The 21,986-nt window shown below is 35.6% G+C and overlaps 1 protein-coding gene across 1 annotated transcript in view; it reads left to right on the top strand.

Annotated features, from left to right (window-relative positions):
- The first annotated feature begins 853 nt into the window (after positions 1 to 853).
- LOC126484845 (myosin-VIIa-like) overlaps positions 854 to 21,986 on the top strand; it is a 406,864-nt gene continuing 385,731 nt past the window's right edge. The window contains exons 1-2 of the mRNA XM_050108441.1: positions 854 to 985; positions 19,669 to 19,815. Of these exons, the coding sequence (XP_049964398.1) occupies positions 854 to 985; positions 19,669 to 19,815 (279 nt within the window). The remainder of the gene's footprint in view (positions 986 to 19,668; positions 19,816 to 21,986) is intronic.

Genomic DNA, 21,986 nt, shown 5'->3' with positions numbered 1-21,986 from the left:
CGCCTGACAGTGAAGCATATATTATTTATGTATGTTTAGGACTATTCTAAAAACCACTGGTTTTGCTATGTAATTGTGTCATTCCATTTTTATTGGTAGGATACAGTAAAAGAGCTTAAATATTTGCGTTACCTCCAGACTGAGACTAGGGACACAATGAACTTTGCTCTGAGAGATTTTTGTCTTCGTGCATTAAGTATTAATTAAATTTGTTTGTAATTTATTAGCTTTATATTATACAATTATATTATTCAACACATTTTTTCTTTGATTTAATTATTTTATTTTATCCCAGGCTAGGAACTATTGTTTGAAAAAATACACTATGCATGTGTATAGGATATTGCACTGAGGAAATTGCGTTCATACCATATCAAAAACATTTGTGATGCCTATCCCATGTCACATACCTTTGACAGTGGTTGAGCAGTATAGACAGGAGATAAAGTTATCTCACTTTATCATTAGGGAAGATAAGATGTATTTAACAGACAAAATATCAGATGCTTACACTGTTATCACTTGCGTCAGGATATTTCCTTGTGGATGACATGTAGTACATCATTTATAATGTATCATTAATGTTGATTTTAAGTTTATTGTGAAAACTTTACATCATGGCAAATTTTACTGTATCGGTAAGCTATATCACTAATGTTCATATAAAGCTATGTTATTTAGTAAATTATCTGTAAATTTTACCACAGGCCTAGATTGAATTAGGAGCAGAGTTGGTTTCGTACTGAAGGGATATGTTAACACTATTATCTTGAATGCTAGATATGGAATATCTCTCTTTTATACACAATAAAATTTTGAGTAATGCTTATCTGGATTTTGTGTAAACTAATATATGTTGATAATTTTTCAGACTAGTCATTTATGGATTAGACCTGAGGGGAAAGGAGAATTTGACGTTCCCATTGGTGTTAAAGTACTATCAACAGAAGGAAACAAGGTTAAGGTTCAAGATGATAGTGGAAAGGTAAGTGTTTTGTTTCAAGTAAAGTAGTTACAAAACACAACTGTTATAGCAGGTGATTTAGAAAATTTCAGAATAGTAACAAATATGAATAAATAAATAAAAGTCAGGCCACTTTTGGTGAGAAATTTGTAACAATTAGTTTGTGGCACCTCACAGAAAGTACCAGAAATTCATTGGCAGTAAAGATTCTGCATCTAACAAAGAAAAACCTGTCACTTTATAGTTAACTTCTTTCTGACAATTTCCTTATCCAATCTGAGCATGTGCTCCATCTAATAACCTTGCCGTCAACAGGATGCTAAACACAGTCTTTCTTTCTCTACATAAAGTAATTAGTGTCATGTTTCTTCATGTTCTATGTGTTGAAGGCTGTACAATGGTAATCATAATATTCATCGCTCCACCATGACCTGTCAGTAGAAAGGCAGATAGTCTGAAGCAAATGTATAGTATTGGAACAATGTAAATAATTTACCTCCTCAAGTTTTTATCTACAAGAGGAAATATGTTGATACATACATAATGAATATGGCAGAGCTTTTCAGTAAGTGTAAGGAACAACTTACATTTTCCTCCTATAATGTTTCTGCTTGTTTTACAATAGCAGAAGCTAATGTTTCTGCTGCAAGTTTATTTTATGTATATAAAAATTAACAAACCTGCAGAAAACCAATTACACATGCAATTTTTTGTTCATTGGGCATGTTATATATATCAGCAATCTTTTTTATTCATTCTCCACATTCCACATCATAATTTTTTTGTGAAGTCTACATCTACATCTGTACTCTGCAAAGCACAGATGTATGCTGCCTAATGAACTGAAGCTAATTATAAGCTAAATTCCAGAGTATGAGATTCAGGATATTTCAGTGATGTAGGATATAATAGATATGACAGTTGAATGTTGTCTGTCATAGGTCATGGAGATCACAACTTTATCATTCACATCGTTATAAAAATTTTTCACCCTAAAGCTGACCTATGTTGGGGTGGATGTGCAGTTGATGGAAAAAACTGAAATTGTTAACAGGTGACCTATGAAGGTACATGCTACATGCCAGTGGAACGACATCCACTTTAGCATTGCTACAGCATCATCACTTGCCTGATGCTAACCTTTCCTTTTAGTGCCCTGAAACATTAAACTCTAACTAACAAACTTTTATTCAGTGAGAATCTGTTGTGCAAGTCTAACTTTAATAATTACCTTAATTTTCATCACACACACACACACACACACACACACACACACACACACACACACACACACACACACACACACACACAAAACACAAAAATTATAAGCACCAGGTAGTACATGTTTCATGTCATTAAGCACCCAACTCAATTAATTTTGTGGTTTGGGCATTGCTGTTGTGTCATCATTAGTTAACATACTGCACAGATTTCCTGACTGTAACAAACAGCTCTCATGTTGAGATGGTTTTTTACTTCACCATTGTCCCTTCAGTAACATTTAAAGACTGTTAATTATTAAAATAGTGTACATAATTAGTTTCTAACAGCTGTTTCTCTGTGTTGATGTGTACCTTTACTCATTTCTGAAGGACCACCTCCATGATGAGATCCACAGAACATGAACATACATAGGGTGCCTCGTTTGTCTTATGTAGCATTAGGTATCTATAGAGCTATTTAGAGCTGCAAGTGACATGGAAAGCACTGTCAAGATGGTTGCCAACATTCAGAATGGATAGGAACCAGAAAAAGAAGAAGAAGAAGCTTTTGGTATCGGGCACTACACTTAGAACATATAGCTGTGTTTACACAACACAACACAACAAAGTAATTAAAAACCTGAAAGTCTTGAGCATTGGATGTTGTGCTCTAAATATGGGAAATAAAGCTATGCTTAACATGACATGACACAGCACAATAAAATAAAAAAAAACAGTATGGAAACTCTTGAAGTTTTATAAAATGGGAACTAATTCTGAAGTGAAGAAGAACTGTGAATAGGTAGGTGTTGTAAGATAAAAACATGCTTACATCACCTAGAACAGCAGTCCAAGGTACATTGCAAGTTAATGCTGAATCTGGGTCAGACCAAGGCGTGGTGGTATTATTCCTACAATTAATTAATGCAATTACAGTGAAGTTAGAAAACTGATTAGAATATCAAATGAATCTGGAATTGCAAATAAGGACTACCATCAGCTGTAGAACAGAATGATGACAATGAAAATTTGTGCCAGACCAGGACTCGAACCCAGATTTCCCATTTATCTTATGCATGAATGCATGCATGCATGTCCAAAGGGACTTTGTATCATAATTAGAGTAACACAAGTACTGCAGTATCAAAGATTAGAATATTGCTGCTAAGATGAAAAATGAGAGGAATGTGAAAAAGTAAAGACATACAGACAGGAAAAGAGAGTAAAACACTGGTGTGAAGCACCAGAAGAAGTAAAATGTGAACCCAATGAAAACAGAGGATACAGCAACACTGCAACATCTAAATATAAATTGAAAGAAGATGGGAGAAACTGAGTACACACTGGAAAGTTGGTTGCCAGTTGAGTTTCTAATGTCTGACGAGAAGAGCCTATTCATTTTTACCCAGTTCTCCTCCTCTCACAATCTTCTTCCCACGATTACCTCATTCCCACCCATGAATAACTCTTTTCTTGGTGAGCATGCTCGATCAGAGGGTACTGCGTAATGTGGTTACACACTGTGCTGCTTCATTACTATTGAAAGTTTTTTCATGAATGAATATTTTATGGTGCATTGGAGTGTGCATTTTTTAAAACTTCCTAAGAAAGTAAAACTGTATGTGTGTGTGCACATGTCCAAGTGCATGCTCGTGTGTGTGTGCCTGTTGACTACTCAATGTATGTGACAGATATATCTATCAGTATTTCATAAATAACAATATGGAAAGGATAAATTGCTATTCACCCCACAGAGGAGGCATTGAGCTACAGACAGGCACAAGGAAAAAGAATGTTGGAAATATTCAGCTTTTGGACTAAATTCTTCATCAGAAAAGTCATACACATTCATACAAATACAGCTCAGACACACATGGCCACTGCTGTATGTCTTTGTGTGCTAAGGTATGACTGCAACTCTGCAATATAGCTGGGGTCGATAGTGGGGATACGGAAGAGGCATGGTGGGGTAAGATGCAAATGCTGCCTATGGGAGCATGTAAGAACTGGTAGGGTCAGGAAAGGGCTGTCAGGTGCAGCATTGTGAGGCTGTCTTGTGGAAAGAGGGAAGGGGGAAGGGGGAAGGGAAAAAGACTATGCAGGTGTGTTGGCAGGATTGGAGGTGTGTGTAGTACTGTATGTAGTATTTCATAAATGTTAGACAGTTATCAAAGTGTCAATCTCATCTACATAGATGACGCATGGCTGATGGTCACGGGTATAATTAAACATTTCTCCAATAAGACAAACATTTCCTCCAAAATATTTATCCACATATACAATATGCACAATCTAGAAACAAAATAAATAAATAAATAAATAAATAAACCATTTAGTGTAAGCATTGTGTGTTATTAGCAGACTAATTAGATTTTCTCAAATCTTTACTACCGGTGATAGGAAATCTCAAGAAATCAAAGCTAAATGGAACTATTTGTTGAGAATCTGGATTCTGGTATTGCAGATTCCTGGAAGTATTATGAAACATAGTGATAACACTAAAAGTAAGACTACAGTCTTGTTGTTGTTGTGGTCTTCAGTCCAGAGACTGGTTTCAGAGACTGGTTTGATGCAGCTCTCCATGCTACTCTATTGTGTACAAGCTTCTTCATCTCCAAGTAACTACTGCAACCTACATCCTTTGAATCTGATTAGTGTAATCATCTCTTGGTCTCCCTCTACGAGTTTTACTCCCCACACAGCCCTCCAGTACTAAACTGGTGATCCTTTGATGCCTCAGAACATGTCCTACCAACCGATCACTTCTTCTAGTCAAGTTATGCCACAAATTCCTCTTCTCCTCAATTCTGTTCAGTACCTCCTCATTAGTGATGTGATCTACCCATCTAACCTTCAGCATTCTTCTGTAGTACCACATTTCAAAAGGTTCTATTCTCTTCTTGTCTAAACTATTTATTGTCCATATTTCACTTCCATGTATGGCTACACCCAATACAAATTCTTTCAGAAAAGACTTACTGTCAGTGACACTTCCTGACAAATGAAGTTCAGGAAGGGGGGAGGGTGGAAGGTGGCAACCTTGTAGTTGGAATATATAGATCAGCAAGCTCAACCACTGAAAGCATTTCCCTGGAATGCTGCTACTGCATTTAGTCACAGAGAAATATGCTTTTGTAGTAATAGCATGAGTAAAATATAGATATAAAGACAGACAGTGGTTATACAAGAAGTTTTCATGATATTGTGGAGATGTACAATTCATGTACAAAATCCAGCAAAATTTCCAGAGACACCAAGCACTTTAACAGATCACGTTTTGTCAAATGTGTCTACAGACAGACAAACACTTCAGGATGTAAATACTGTTGTTACTGACCATTTTGGACAAACAATTGAACTGTGAAACTGTATTAAAGTGAGGACAACATAGTGAATGAATTTAGACAAACTAAACATGATAATTTAAGTAGGATAGAAATTTTTCTAAAATTGATTATGTTTAAATTCAGACAGTGTAGAAAAGAGCTGAGAATCTTTCTGTGATATATTAAGGCACCACATAAATATAGATTGTCCTAAAGTATGCAGAACTATTAGTGATAAATCAAATTAGAAATGGATCACCAGGGAAATTAAAAAAAGGAAGAAATGAACTCATCTCTGAGAGAATAGCTTTACTAAAACTGAAAGTGGCTCATCACCAATTGAACATTATTTCCCTGTACAGCCTAGAGGATTGTAAATTTACCGGATGATCAAAAAGTCAGTATAAATTTGAAAACTGAATAAATCACGGAATAATGTAGATAGAGGGGTACAAATTGACCCACATGCTTGGAATGATATGGGGTTTTATTCGAACCAAAAAAATACAGAAGTTCAAAAAATGTCTGACAGATGGTGCTTTATCTGATCAGAATAGCAATAGTTAGCATAACAAAGTAAGACAAAGCAAAGATGATGTTCTTTACAGGAAATGCTCAATATGTCCACCATCATTCCTCAACAATAGCTGTAGTCGAGGAATAATGTTGTGAACAGCACTGTAAAGCATGTCCGGAGTTATGCTGAGGTATTGGCGTCGGACGTTGTCTTTCAGCATCCCTAGAGATGTCGGTCGATCATGAAACACTTGCGACTTCAGGTAACCCCAAAGCCAATAATCGCATGGATTGAGGTCTGGGGACCTGGGAGGCCAAGCATGACAAAAGTGGCAGCTGAGCACACGATCATCACCAAACGACGCGCGCAAGAGATCTTTCACGCGGTTAGTCATATGTGGTGGTTCTAATAAAACCCCATGTCATTCCAAGCAAGTGTGTCAATTTTTACCTCACTATCTACATAATTCCATGGTTTATTAAGTTTTCAAATTTATACTGACTTTTTGATCACCCGGTAGAATGAAAAGAGAGGCCTCCTGTGAGCAGTTACAAGATGTTATCAATCTGATATCTTGAAATGAACTTGCTGTCATAATGGGAGATTTTAATGCTCGAGCTGAAAATAGTGCCATCTCTGAATTTAAACAGCGATTTAATGAAAATTTTGTAAATGATAATGGTGAAATTACGATTAGCTTATGTTCAGGCAATGAACTGGGAATAAATAACACCTTCTACGACCATAAAGAGCAATATAAATCCTTGGTCAGTGCTAGACGTTAGGACTTCAAACTGCCAACATAAGGAGTGATCACAGCCTATTGATGGCAAAAATCAGATTGCATATAGGAAGGAACAAGATTGCTAAAGAACCAACCTTAAAAGAAGAAAAATATAATACACAGTCATTATGGAATGAATCTACAAAATATTATATCGGAAATGACTAGCAGAGAAAGTGAGAGAGCAAATCATTAGTGCAGAGGATTATGTAGATCCGGCTTGGGAGAAATTGAAGAAAGTATTGAAGCAGCAGCTCAGGAAGCACTAGGTGCATAGAAAGGCCCAAAGAGCATGGTTGGGAGACTATATAAAACCAAAAAAATTCATTCTTTCAATAAATAAATTGAAAAAGGAAAATACTTGAACCACTAAAAAATAAAAATACAACAGTTTCGATGGGTGGCATATTGGCAGAAATTCTTAAACACTGTCTTAAATATCTTGCAAAGTCTCTGACATTATTGATAAATTTAGCAATGAAAGGAGGAGTATTGCCAAAATGCTTTAGAAGGAGCAGGACAGTAACAGTATTTAAAGGAGAGTATAAAGTAGATCCAGAAAATTATTGACCCAGAACTATCACAACTATTCCATCTATGAAATACTGTGAACAGACAGAAAAATAAACTTTATAATAAGTAAAGTAAAACAGTCATCAATCTAAGCTTTACTAGGCATGGTCCTTTTGAAAGTGGTACGTAGTCACCTGTCTCTGGTCTCTGAACTGACTTATATAGCCAGTTACAGGGGGACCTACAGAGCATATACCTTTACTTGGCCCCTGAGTGGAGTATGCTGAGAGTGGAAGCGTGGGATCAGCTCATAGCACATTGACTGCTGAGATAAGCTCTGCCTCCTTTTCCCAGAGTAGTCAGTTTGCAACTTGTAAAAGGAATGAATGTGCAACAGGTTAATGTGTTGTAGAAGTGACATGAAAGTTGATGACAAGACTCTACAAGGAACAGGTACAACCCCTTCACTCACTTTTGTAAATAACATTAACAATCACTAAGCACAACAGTGCACATGATGAACACTATATTCCTGATGCTGCTTATTGTTACAGTATACAATACTGTTATGTAGCTAATGTTGGAAGCGACCACAAACATTCCAGAGTGGCTTGAAGTCAGCCAATTGCCATCGATCACAGTAAAAGTGTGTGGCTGGTATAGTTTAATATGGTATCTGAGTCACTGTGCATCATATCATTTTTCACATCAAAAAACATTGCCAAAAGTGAAAGAGCTAGGGTTGACTAGGGATCAAACCCAATACATTTGGATTTGTGGTCTGGCACTTTACCACTGACGTAACAAACCAGCTATATAGAAAAACTTTCTTTAGAAACAAAACATCTTAAACAAAGCACACCATGGGTTCAGAAAGGGGAGGTACATAAAGACTGCTGTGGTGAAGTATCTGACAAACATTATCGATGCCCTGGATGATCAGAGGAAAGTATCTGGTTTATACTTAGATCTTCCTAAAGCTTTTAATTGTGTCTGATATAGAATTTTTCCAGAGAAATTGCATTGATTGGCATAAGTCGGAAAGCTGTGGATATTATAAAAAGAAAAACATATGTAGACAGCAGGTAGCAATGTTCTAAAATAAAACATAAATTTGGAAATACTGAGAAAAATGTCCACTTTGATTTATTAGAGATGAAATATGAAGTAGCTTAGGGTTCAGTGCTAGTACCACTGCTCTTCATCTTGTACATAAACGATATATCCACTGCAGTAATGGGAAGGTGATTCGGTATGCTGACAGCACAACTTTACTGGTATAGAAAAACAGAACATGCACATGGCAGAAAGATGTTTTAGAGAAAATAACATATTGATCAATAGGACAAAAAAACATGTAAAAAATTTCAAACATAACTGTCAGCTCAGAGGATTTTGTTCCAAGCATTGAGGATGCAGACACAGAAGAAGTGGACTTTAATAGTTTTCTGGGAATAGAGATGGACAAATTTCTGACATGGGAAACATGAAGCTTATTTTGTAACAGACTGCCACTTGACATAAAGAACATGAAGGAACCAAACACCTTCAAAAGAAAATTGAAGGAACATCTCATCACTGGATGCTGGTGTATGATGAAGTAATACTTGAGCAAATTCACAGAACAAAGGTAAATTTAAAACTGGGAATGGTGCTAAATACATCGTCTTGATTTGGAAACCAACTTCCAGAGGAGGGAAGAAGGGACTACTATGCACGGTGCTGGAAATACAGAAGAAGATAATTTACAGACTAATTGTTTAACTGTGTTTCTGATGCTGTTTATTAGAGCAAATATGTTTAAAAATAGTTTTTCGGTTTGCATAAATTCCTGGTATTTTTTTCTGTAGTATGGCATACTTTGTCTACTGTTTCTTGTATCTAAAATATTGTGTTTTAATTGTGTCTACTCCCATATCCAAAGTAAACATTGTGATCTGGTGAAGAGATATTGGCATCCATAGGTAAAGTCATTTTGCAGACCTTACAAAAGATGAAATCTGTTGTTGTTGTTGTTGTTGTTGTGTATTCTGTCTAAAGACTGGTTTGGTGCAACTCCCAATGACAGTCTATCCTTTGCAAGTATCTGAATCTCTGGATAACTATTGCAGTCTACATACTCTTCAGTTCAGTTTAAACATACTTACTGTAGTCAAGCCTTAGTCTCCCTCTACAATACTCACCTGTAGCTCCAGGACACATCCTGTTGAAAGATCCTTTCTTTTATCAAGTTGTGCCAAAAATTTCTTTTTTTTTTCCCTGTTCACCTCAGTCCCTCTTCAGTAGTTGTCCTATCTGTCCATATGATAGTCAACATTCTTCTGTAGCAACACATTTCAAAAAATTCTATTATTTTCTTGCTTGCACTGTTTATTACCCATGTTTTACCTCTGTTCTGGGTATAAGGGTACAGTACCCTTGCAGATTATGAATGTAACATTATTGTTGACACCAGAAGTGCTGTGCAATAGGCTTAGCAAACAAAAGGGCAGTACACTTCAGTCTTCAGTGTGAAACGGACAACTTAAGCACCACTCTGTTTCACAATTTTACTGAATTACATTTTGGCACATTTTATTAACAACAGATGTTTGTTTGTAAGTGTTTGTATGTGGGAAAGTTGATGTATGTGAATAAATAATGTTCGAGTTCCAACAAACTGACCTTGTAAATTAATAGTGGAAGAAACTTCATTCACAATAATAATAAATAGATGTTTGGGGATCAACATAGTTCACCAAACAGGAGAAGGAGTGTAATCAATGTAGTCATTGACTCCAAAAATCACTATAGTGATTGAACCCAGCAAACATTACAAAGGCTGTACTCAAGAAAAATAGTTGCAGAAAGATCTTTCTAACACTTAAATCTATATTAATGTTAAAATATTTCCCTTTTTAGAAAGCATGTCTCTCACTGTTACCGGTCTGCATTGTATATCCTCTGTGCTTCGGAAACCATCAGTCTTTGCTGCCAAAATAACAAAATTTGTCTACTTTTAATGTATATGTCTTTAATTTAATTTCTGCAGTATCGCCTGATTTAATATGATTAAACTCCTTTAACTTTGTTTTGCTTTTGTTGAGATTTGTACTGTTATATCTTTTCAAGACAATATCCATTCCATTTAAATGAGCTTCCAAGTAATTTCTTGTCTTTCTCCAACAGAGACAAGCTGTAAGTTTTTATTTCTTCTTCCTGAACTTTAACTCCCTTTTCAAATTTTCTTTCTTATTTCCTTTACTGCTTTCTCAACGTAGTTTTTGAGTAATAAGGGGGATAGACTCGTAATACTCCCTTCCCAGCTATGGCCTCCCTTTCATTTTCTTTGGCTCTTATAGTGGAATCTACTAACTGGAGAAAAGATGAAGTGCATTGGTTTAAAATGTAACCAAGTTGAAAAATAAATCCATTTTTGACATAATGAACATAATATTGCACTACCAGGGTGGGACCTATTCCCCTTGTTATTGTATATGAGGCTGACTGCTAAACTCTGAACAGATGAGATGTTGATCCATAGAAAAGACTGATTAGTTGTTGACCCTTAGGAAAAGTTGTTCAGGAGAACCCTAAGAAGCCCATATACTTCACACATACAAGGCCACTCTCTCCCTGTACTCTGGTGCACCATCAACTCCCTGATACTCTATAAATTGGGCTGCAGTGCTAGCTGAGAGGCTGACTGTATTTGTGCTCTTCATTTATTATCTGTCTGGCAAAGGACTTTTTATAAAAGAACACCTTTTTCAATGTTTCTGTTCACTGCATGATGCCATTTTTATTCAGTGAACAGTGGTCCTCATACACATATTTATCTTTCATTCTAGGTTTTCCATTGCCATTTTTATCTTCCATTATTACAACTGTTTGAGGGGTTGCGTTCATAATTTTCTACAATATTCTGCTTTTGAGTGAAACTGATGTTGAAATTACTATATTAAAATTACATACATTTACTCTGTTTGCTAACTAAAGTATGAGTGTCTGTTTGATGTGATGTATAGTCTCCTCAGAAATTACGTACAGTAACAATTTTCCCTACCAGGCTCATGATACATGCCGGTAATAATTTTGATGCAATTAAACACATTGTGCATCTTATTGACATCAGTATTGGTTTGAAGGTTGGGGGAGATACTGAGTGACTATATGTGTCTTGGTGGCACAAACACCTAATCTAAAGATTTGGGGTATGATCTTCATGTATTTCTAGGATGTTTTCCTGTTATTTATTGCTTCTTACATGTCTGACAATGATTTGGAAATATGAAGAATGTCAGATTGCACTATGGTTCAGTGTCCACATTAAACTATAGTTTTTCTTATTACTGGATGTGCACATCAGTTTAAATGTCGATGGAAGGTGAGGGCATATACACCGTCTCTGAATAAGACCATGCCTAATAAAGCACTACAGGGGTTCAATGATATTGAAATCTTGTGAGTTTGAGGACCACTCCAGATGACAGAAGTTTGTCTGAGTTCTTCAAACTACCTCAGCACCAGATATACCATGGGATGCATTGTGCCACATTGTGTGTTGACTGTTGTTGTACTGAGTGGTTAGTTGCTTCATAATTAAGCAGTTTTTGTTATGTACCTGTTGTTGAACTCAGCACTGTCACTGACTGACAATGATTTATTGTGATCCAATATCATTTATGATGTTGTAGTGTAAGTTCAACATGCTGACAAACTGTCCTGTAGCAAATACTTAAGGATTCGGTTGTTTTATGTTGATGGCTACAAAGTATTTTGTGACAGAATCTTTGGATAAAAAGTTCTGAAGTTCATATTTGATGTGGCAAATTTGCCAAGAACTTTCATCCATTTTATGTTCATGTTTGAGTGTTCACTCACTATGACCTATTAGTATCTTTATATACTTTACAAGGTTGGTTGTAGTTAACTGCTTGTTCAGTGTTGAAGCATTAAGTTGCTTTTCTGGTTTGATCGTGATAGTTTACTACTGGTTTCAACTTCACATTCAACTACTGCTCCTAGAATCCATTTCACAGCTCTTCTTGTTCTCACAAGATGTCAGTCACTATCATTTTAACATTTCCTTTTTAACATTCCCCAACCTATACCTCTTCCTCCTTCAAGGAAAGAAATAACAGTTCTGTAAGCTAGAATATTTTCTTGTACTTTTATGTATGTCTATTGACAGTAATAAGAATTTGGCCTTTTGAAGGTAATAACTGGCCAGAAGTTGTGTGTCTCAATTTTATAGTTTCTCAAGTGAATTTTGCTTTTGATAAAAATATTGGTTTAATCATTTATCATAATTTTTTTCTGTTTTCCATCATTCCTCCATTGCTTCAAAATTCATAGAGGTATGTTCCATCTATGCAACTAAATGAAAGGCAGTTCGTTTATTGCCATATGCATTTAACTTCATTTATTTGTGAAGCGTTTTCAGTGGCCTTTAATACATGTTCCTTTTTAGACATGTAATAAATGTATTATGTGGTGGTTACAAAATGTTATTATATTACATTTGTGGTGGGTAACATATGTTTCTTTTTATACATGTAATAAATTTATTATGTGGTAGTTACAATGTAACATAGTAACATATTGTATCTACCACATAATATGTTTATTATATGTATAAAAAGAAACTTGCATTAAGGCCAATGAAGATACAAAAAGCAAAACACATACGGCAATAAACAATAGTTGCATAGATGGAACAGATCTCCATGAATTAATCAGTTATGTTGTAGCAGAGATTTTTATACACAGACAGTCACAAAGTATACAAGCTTTGAGAACCAGAGGTTCCTTCATCTGGCTGAGTGAAGGACAACATTGAAAGGAATGATGCTAAATGCAAATTAAATGGAAGAAGTCACCCAGGGCAAGAAGTCAGAGAAGGTGTTTTAAAACAATATAAGAAGGAAATCGCCAATGAATTGTTGCAGGAAGACAAAATAGACAGCACAGAAATTAGGAGCAACAGAGAAAACAGTTTGCAACCAAGATATAAGGAAAGGGCATATTAAGAGTAGTGTAGCTGGAATGGAAATCACTTAAACAGGAACTGGAGAGAGAGAGAGAGAGAGAGAGAGCAAGTAGTGTAGAAGAAGTGACTCAGGACACAAAGAACCACGAGATAGATAGATAGATAGAGAGAGAGAGAGAGAGAGAGAGAGAGAGAGAGAATGGATGATGAACTCAAACCAATGATAGGTACTGAGAAGGGGATCAAGAAGTGCAAGGGATATAGACAATGACTGGAGTGGCTAGCAGATATACGTTGGAAACCAAACTGATTTTGTGAAGCAAATTTCCACTGTTAAGTTGTTTATGGTCAGTTATTTAGAATTAATGAAATAATGTTTGTTTAATAACAACAAAATAGATTATACAGTGGCTGCTGACATTGTTATTTATGATCTCTCATCCTTTTATGAAGTTCGTTCCCAAATTATGTTATTCACATGGATAATGTAAAGCAATAACCCACTTCTCGGCAAGTAAAAGCTAGCTTTACCATCCGGGAAAATTTTACACATTTTCTTAACATTTCTGAAGCTCTTGGAAAAACATGAATATCGTGCTCCTGAAACAAAATCTTTCAATCTTGGGCTAACATCAGGAGAAGTATTTTCAACACCAAAAATATGAATACAAATGAGTCAGACCCTGTCTTTCTTCTTTTTTTCACAGGCAGTTCAGTACCAACAAACTAAATCAAGTAGCTCAATTTGGAAAAATCTTAGCTTTAAAAACCTAGACTGTTAATAAAACATTCATCATGTGAGAGTGGAGTGTATGCAGACATGACACTGCTTAACATGACAGGCAATGTGTCACTCTATCTTTGCACAGAGCTGTACCTCATCTGCATCAGCATCATTACTCCACCAGACACCTCAAGGAGTGTGTCAGAGAGTACTTCTGGTACCAAAGTACAGTAGAGTCCCATTAATCCGAACTAATTGGGACCGAACCTTGTTCAGATTACTGATTTGTATGGATTAGCCGGAATTACAGTGATGAGTTTCTAGAATGAAGCATACCAAGCAGATAAGTAGGTACACCATGGTAACAAATGGGAACAAGTGTGGGAACAATGACTCATTCTCACCCCCTGCCCTTGTTGTTGTGCATTGTTGAGACCTTTGTAGTGTCTGAGGTCAGTGCACTGCCAGTTGGCTCACAAAGCGCTTGGTGGTGTTAGTTATCAATTACTGGCATGCGTGTATCAGTTGTATTGCATTTGTTCAGGTGTAGTGGTGTACGTATTTTCGTCATGAGTAAACGGAAACATACAATGTAACTCTCAAAGAAAAACTGAATGCTTTGAAGTGGATAGACAATGGTGAGAATGTATCTAAACTGGCAATGGAACTGGGTGTTGGTAAAGCAACCATTTGTGACTGGAAGAAGAACCGAGTGAAGCTTGAACAGTCCTGTGCAACTTCTTTGGGAAAAACACTCGAAATTCTGCAGACTTTGAAACAGTCCCAGTACGATAAAGTGGATGAAGCTCTTTTCCTTTGGTTTACACTGGAAAGAGAAAGGGGAACTCCTTTGAGTGAAGCACTGGTTCAGCAGAAGGCTGTTTACCTGAACATGTTAATGAATGGTGATGAGTGTTTTAGTGTGACTACGGGTTGGTTGGACAGATTCAAAAAACACCATGGAATCTGTCAGCTAATGATTACTGGAGAGAAGCTTTCTTCAGACTGTGATGCAGCAAAGGAATACTTGGGTGAGTTTGAAAAAATGATAAAAGAGAGAAAGTATTCTCCCCAACAAATTTATTATGCTGACAAGACTGGCCTGAATTTTAGGGCATTGCCAACAAAAAGCCTGGCATCAAAAGCAGAAGACCATGCCCCTAGTTTTTAAATGTGCAAAGATCATGTGACTTTATTAGCATGCAGCAATGCTGCTAGTGATCACAAGCTGCCTTTAATGCTTATCAGCAAATTTGCTAGACCCAGAGCTTTTAAAAACTGCAACATGAAGTCCCTGCCCATATATTATCGCAACCAGAAAAAGCGTAGATGGATGGTAATCTATTCAAAGAATGGTTTCGCGGCCAGTTTGTTCCCTCTGTTCTACGGTTTTATAAGGAAAATAATTTATCTCCCTGTGCAATCCTTTTGACTGATAACGCGCCATCTCACCCCAGCATTGAGGAATTATGTGATGGATAAATTGTAGCGAAGTTTTTGCTGACAAATGTTACACCACTTCTACCAGGGCATACTGCAAACATTAAAACTGATTTACAGAAAACAATGTTTAAGAATGCTGAGCCAAGACGATAGCATTCCTTTAGTGAACAAAATAAAAAAGACCAATGTTAAAGATGTTGTTTATTGGGCCGCTGAGGCATGCCAAAATATTTCAGAAAATAATTTGAGAAAATTGCGGAGCAGACTGTGGACATATCTTGAATTTCAGGACAACCTAGTTGAAAATGAATAGGAAAATCTACTACAAATGATACAGACAATCCCTGGATGTAAAGAAGCTAGTGAAGGAGACATAGATGAGTGGATGGCAGTGGATGGGGTATGTGTGGAGAACCTTACTGATGCTGATTTAGTTGCTGCTGTGACTCAAGACCAGGAAGAAGTGAACTATTGTGGCAGAAGTGACAATCAGCCTGAAAGCGACAAAGGAGAGCTGGTGTCACACAGTGACGCAGCAGAAGACCTTGACCTCACACTACATTATTTGGAGCAACAGCCCACTCCTACACCTGCTGATTTGATGTTTATGAGACGATGATGCAACTATGCATCATATAACAGACTGTCTTCATTATGCCAAGAAACAATGACTGAGTTTTTGTCATCTAAAAAGTGAGATAAAATGTTCACTGTATTTTAGTAAGTTTGACAGCTTTTCTTTCATTGTTATGCATTGTTTAAACATAATGTTTTCTTGCCAATTTTTCTAATAAATGTTTACTGTACTGTGTAAATTAAAATAGTGTGTAAGTACAGCAGTTTATTGCACAGTTTTTCATACTCAAATTAACATTTTTCATGTTTGGATTAATCGAACATTCGGATTACCAGGGTTTGGATTAGTGGGAAATTTTTTATATCTTTGTGAAGATCATATTTACATCTTGTATCATGATCATGATATTCACTGTTTGTTTTGTATATTGTATGGTTATTGTTCACAAAGCACATTAGTGAAAAATGAAATGAGATGGCATGGTGAGGATCCTAAGCTGTTTGGAGAGCATCTGGGTGCACTCTAGCCATAATTCTGATTACTCTTTTCTGTGCAGTAAAGACTTTGTTCGCTCATGACTGTTTACCCCAAAATATGATGGCATATGTCATACGTGACTGGAAATATTCTAGGTATGCAGCCTTAATTGTTTTCAAGTCAGAAAGAGGTGAAATTGTGCGAATGGCAAATGGTACTGTATTCAGTCTTTTACATAGGTCGTTGATGTGAACTGACCAGTTTAGATTGTTGTTTATGTGTAATCCCCGGAATTTGGAAGACTCAACTCTCAATATTTCTTTGTCACCATATTTTATTTCAATATGTTCCTGTTTTTTATTTGCTGTTTGAAACTGAATGAATTGGGTCCTATTAACATTGAGTGACAAACCATTTGAAGTGAACAAATCTAGAGCTTCTTTGAATACAGTGTTCTCTAGATGGCAGTTGGGTGTTTTGTTAATCATAATGGTTGTGTCATCAGCAACACAATGGATTAAATGCAAGGAAAAAAACAGAAGACAAATGTAACTGACTGGTATACACCTTACTTGAATAATTTAAGAATTCTGTTAAAAATTTATTATGACAATTCTTGCACTAATAACAAGTATAGACATTTATACACCAAATTTAAAAAGCTTTACAGAAAAGATATCATTTCTGCAAAGAAAAAAGTCAATGATAACTACATTTCTCAGTCCTGGGTGCAGTCAGATCACTGAGCAACTCCAGAACTGAAGACATATATGGTTTCTCCAGTTTTTCCTAAAGGAAATAAAAGATACTGGATGCATTCCAATGTATAATCTTATAAATAGGGAACATTTCTGGACTGCCCAAAACTGACAATTGTCTTAACTATATACAAAAAAAGTGGACATAAATTCGCCCCAAGATTACAGACCTATAGCAATGGTACCAATAATATCAAAAATAATTGAAACTGTAATGAAAGGCGAATTAAATGATTTTTTGAGTGTTACACCCTACTTAACAAGGCCCAATACTCATTCTGAAGTTGACTGTCAACAACTAAGACAGTTCAAGAAGTTGTAATATCAGTACTACATGGTTTTGAAAATAGGGAGCACACGTATACCTCTCTAGTAAATCCCTCTTACATTGAATTTAATTAAGAAACTTGAAATACATGGAATAACTAAAATAGAGCTCGCACTGCTGAAATCATATTTGACAAACAGAAACCAAAAAGTTGTTGTAAATAAAAAATCTGACCTTCTCGAGATAAAATTTGGAGTCCCACAAGGACCTTTGTTATTTATTGTCCATGTGAATGACCTGCTCAACAATTACCTTATAAATCCTTGATGTATATTGATGGCTGAACTTTTGTCACCTCATGTAATGATGTGAGTGTTGTCAAACAAAAGAACAGCTCTGTGATATGAAAGGCTGCTCAGTGGTTCCATGAAAATGGGTTGACATTAAATAAAAATAAAACTGAATACATCCTTTATTCTTTTAGAGATATTAAAAACAGACAAAATGAACTTAAGCATTACGTAAAATCGCTAGGTATATATTTTGATAGTGAATTATGGTGGAATATCCACACAGGAAAATGCCTGCAGTAAGTTGACAAGAGTTCTATACCTCCTTAGGATACTGAAGGACTATGTGAGCAATGAGTTTGCGCTTAAGGAATACTGTGCCTTTTTTCATACACATTTGCATTATGGAATACTTTTTTGGGGAAACTCTGCCAGAGAGAGAGAGAGAGAGAGAGAGAGAGAGAGAGAGAGAGAACAGAGGTTTTCCTCTGACAGAAGAAAGTCATTAGATGTATTTTTGGTTTAAGCAGTTTAACATCTTGCTGTGACAGTACTTTATTGAGCACAGAATCCTTACAGTTCCCAGTCTATGCATACTCAAAGTATTTACTGATGCCAAACAGAATGTCCACATGTATGATGTACACTCATATGAAACTAGACAGGGACTTGCTGAATATCACTTGGATTTGTTTAACTAAAGTTCAAAATAATTCTATAAATGCTGGCAAAATATTTTTCAATGATGTACCATCTGACACAACAATAACACATGAAAATAAATTAAAAATAGTGGTTGGGACATGGTTGAAAGACAAATCATTCTATAACACCAATGAATTTATATACATAATGAAAAAAAGATGATCTTTTATCATGAATATGATTGGAAAAAAACAGTAATTTATGGGATACAATCTAATCTGTACTCTACATAATCTGTGTTGTAACAAAACTAATTATGTGATGAGATCAAGGTAAGCAATATTATGTAATAATGTTTTTATATGTTCATGTCTGTATAATTATGTGTCCATTGACAATGCTTACAAAACACAACAGTTGTTTACAGGCAAATAAATCAATTCAATTTCGTTCATTTCAGTTCAATTCAATTCAGTTCAGTTCATTATCTGATCTCCCCTTTCCTTTTCCATTTGAAAATATTGCATGGCAAGAAGGATTGTCAGTAAGTCTCCATACTAGCTCTAATTTCTCAGACTTCAGCAATGTTGTATTTTGTGATATATGTATAGGAGGAAGTTATATGTTGCTCAAGTCTTTCCAGAATGTAACCTTCCAGAATTTTAATAGTAAACCTTTCCATGATGTACAAAGCCTGCCTTGTAAATTCTGTCACTAGAGTTTGTTGAGCATCTCTCCACTTCTCTCATGCTGACTAAATGATCCCATGATAAAATATGCTCCACTTTGTTGGGACTAGTCTGTCTCTTCTATTAATCCAGTCTTCCCTACTCTTGCAAAAATTAGTTCTTGCTGTGATTGATGTCTTCTGTAACTTTAAAAAGACATGATATAAAATTCTTATGTTGTTTACAAATATTTTTTTACTATTGTAGTATTTTTTGAAATGTTAACTAAATAGGAGTTCACTAGTCATTTGTGGGATTTATGTGACATCTGTCTTACACAAATACATTGATTTTCATATTGTTTGTAGCTATAGAATGTTTTTCGGATGAATACATTGACTGTAGATAAAATTTATTTTGTAAGTATTATGTTTCAATAATTAAATTTCACTGTTCATATGCAAAATTGTTCTGTGCAGGATGTCTGGATTTTTCATTTAGTATGTTGTGAACTAATATTAAGCTGATTTGTGTGTTTCAGCAAATGGTCGTATCAAATGACCAAATCATCAAGACTATGCATGAAACATCTGTACGAGGTGTAGAAGATATGATCACACTTGTTGATTTACATGAGCACACTATATTAAGGAATCTGCACATAAGATATAATGAAAATCTTATTTATGTAAGTATCTACTGTTATGTACATGTTAAGCTTAGCAAGTTGTGAAAGGATGTATGAAAGTGGTGGTCATGAAATTGAAAATAAATTATGCTACAGTTAACAATACTGTTTCAAGTTCATTTTGTTCATAAGAGCAAATTTTGGTTGCATCTGCTCCTGTCTCATCTCTGATGCACAAATATCATTCTTAGTCATTTAGTTTAATTTTACATGAAATTTGTAATATACTGCATTATAAGCTTTGCTATGCTGGCATGCCTAATATTAATTTTATAGTTCAATTATCTGTGTTTTCATTTCTTAAGAGATGAAATGTCTTTCTATAATAAAATATATAATTATGGGTGTTGGAAAGGAATGTAAGAGCAAAAAGATTCTTAAATTTGATAGCTGGTAAACAGAAACTATGTATATAACATCCATGAATGAAAAATATTGAAATGTAGGCACTGTCATAAAATGGTTACCATTGAAAAGTAAACAAATTAATTTTAAACTTAATTCTGAATTTCAGTCTTTTAGAACTTGTTTGTTTCTTTGGGTATTAAATAGGGAACAAACCAAGTTTAAATGTTTATGTGAGTGGAAATTTTTGTACTGCACTTGGTAAATAGACCTTGGCTAGTTTTAAATTCTGAGAGGAGTAACTGTTTTCCTTAAATATAAATTACATGGTTCTCATTGAATATCTTACAACTCTCATCAATTTTCGACTCCATTTGTGCAATTCAAATTCCAGCTTCAAAAATATGCCTTAAGATCACTATATCATTGACATATGAAAGAAATGTGGCATATAGAATCTGTCATTGTGGGTTTTCTTCTTTTCTTTTCTGCTGTGCAGAAGGTTTGTGCATGACTTAGCAGTCACAATTACATTTTCACTGTTACTGCCATTTTATTATTTTCTTCTCATCTCATCAATGAGATTCTGCAGATTGATTATGAGGCACCTGTGCTCTCCAAACCCCTGTGAAGTGGATGGAATAGGGCACTTTCCATTGAACCCAACATCATGGTTTCTTCTCATTCCATTCGTGTAAGGAGTGCAGGAAGAGTAGCAATTGAAATGCTTCTATGTTCACTGTAATTAGCCTGACCTTGTATTTATGGTCCTATGGAAGTGATACATACGAGGCTGTGGTATATTCCAAAGTACTATAGTTAATACTGGTTCTTGAAACTTTGTAAGTATGCTTACCTACCATAGTTTGTATGTAATTTCAAGTATTTGCCAATTCAAATTTTTGAGCATTTCTGTGATACTCTCCTAAAACCTTGACCACTCATGCTACCCTAATTTGTATCAACCCTTTTAGGTATATCCCCTTTTAGCCATATTAGGCATGGTTCCTACACACTTGAGAAATATTCCAAGTCAGGATGTGTGATAGTTTTGTAAACAGTCTTCTTTTTAGACTGACTGCACTTTCCCAGTATCCTGCTAATGAAATGAAGTTTGCCACCTGGTTCACCTATGCTGAAACCAATGTGACAATTTCATTTCATATCCCAACAAATTATCGTCTCTAAGGTTTTCTTGATGTGATTGATTAATAGTGTTCTGCTGAGTTTTTGTTTCCATTTTATGCAAAATACTTTGATGTTCAACCCAGTCATCAGGTGCTGCCTGGTCTCCAACTGCACTGTGAATTGTTGTCTCACACTGCTATTTACAGCTGAATTTGACTCCTGACACTCACATTACCCTTTGATGCTCTTCTGTATTTTAGACTTCATACTGATGTTCCATGAAATGCAAAGTCTTCAGTTTTCCAGTTCTGGTGGATGTTATGGCTGGTGAGGTCTTACATTTCTGGGGCAGCATATTTAAGGAGTCTGTCAAAATGAAGATGTCAGAAAACCTAATAAACAGAGACAGAGGTTTCAATTTAAACAAAGCTTGGGGTCCAGCACCAAATTTATTAAAATCTTGGTGGACTTCACATCCAACAGAGCTGGAAAACCCCCTAGAGAATTTGTGCTTCTTGGAATATCAATGCAAGCTTTGAAAAACAGAAGAGCAACAAAGGACATAGTGGGCATCAGGAATCAAGCTCATCTATAGACAACTAAATGAAACCAAGAATAGTTCACAGTCTGGTTGCAGCCCAGGCAGCAAGTAGGCATTACAGCAAAACCCACAGAACATGAAGGAGATGGCAAGAAGA

The sequence above is a fragment of the Schistocerca serialis genome, chromosome 6 (genome assembly GCF_023864345.2).
Source record: "Schistocerca serialis cubense isolate TAMUIC-IGC-003099 chromosome 6, iqSchSeri2.2, whole genome shotgun sequence".
NCBI classification, from domain to species: Eukaryota; Metazoa; Arthropoda; class Insecta; order Orthoptera; family Acrididae; genus Schistocerca; species Schistocerca serialis.
Note: the sequence above shows the minus strand (reverse complement) of the source record. Positions and strands in the feature narration are given on the sequence as shown.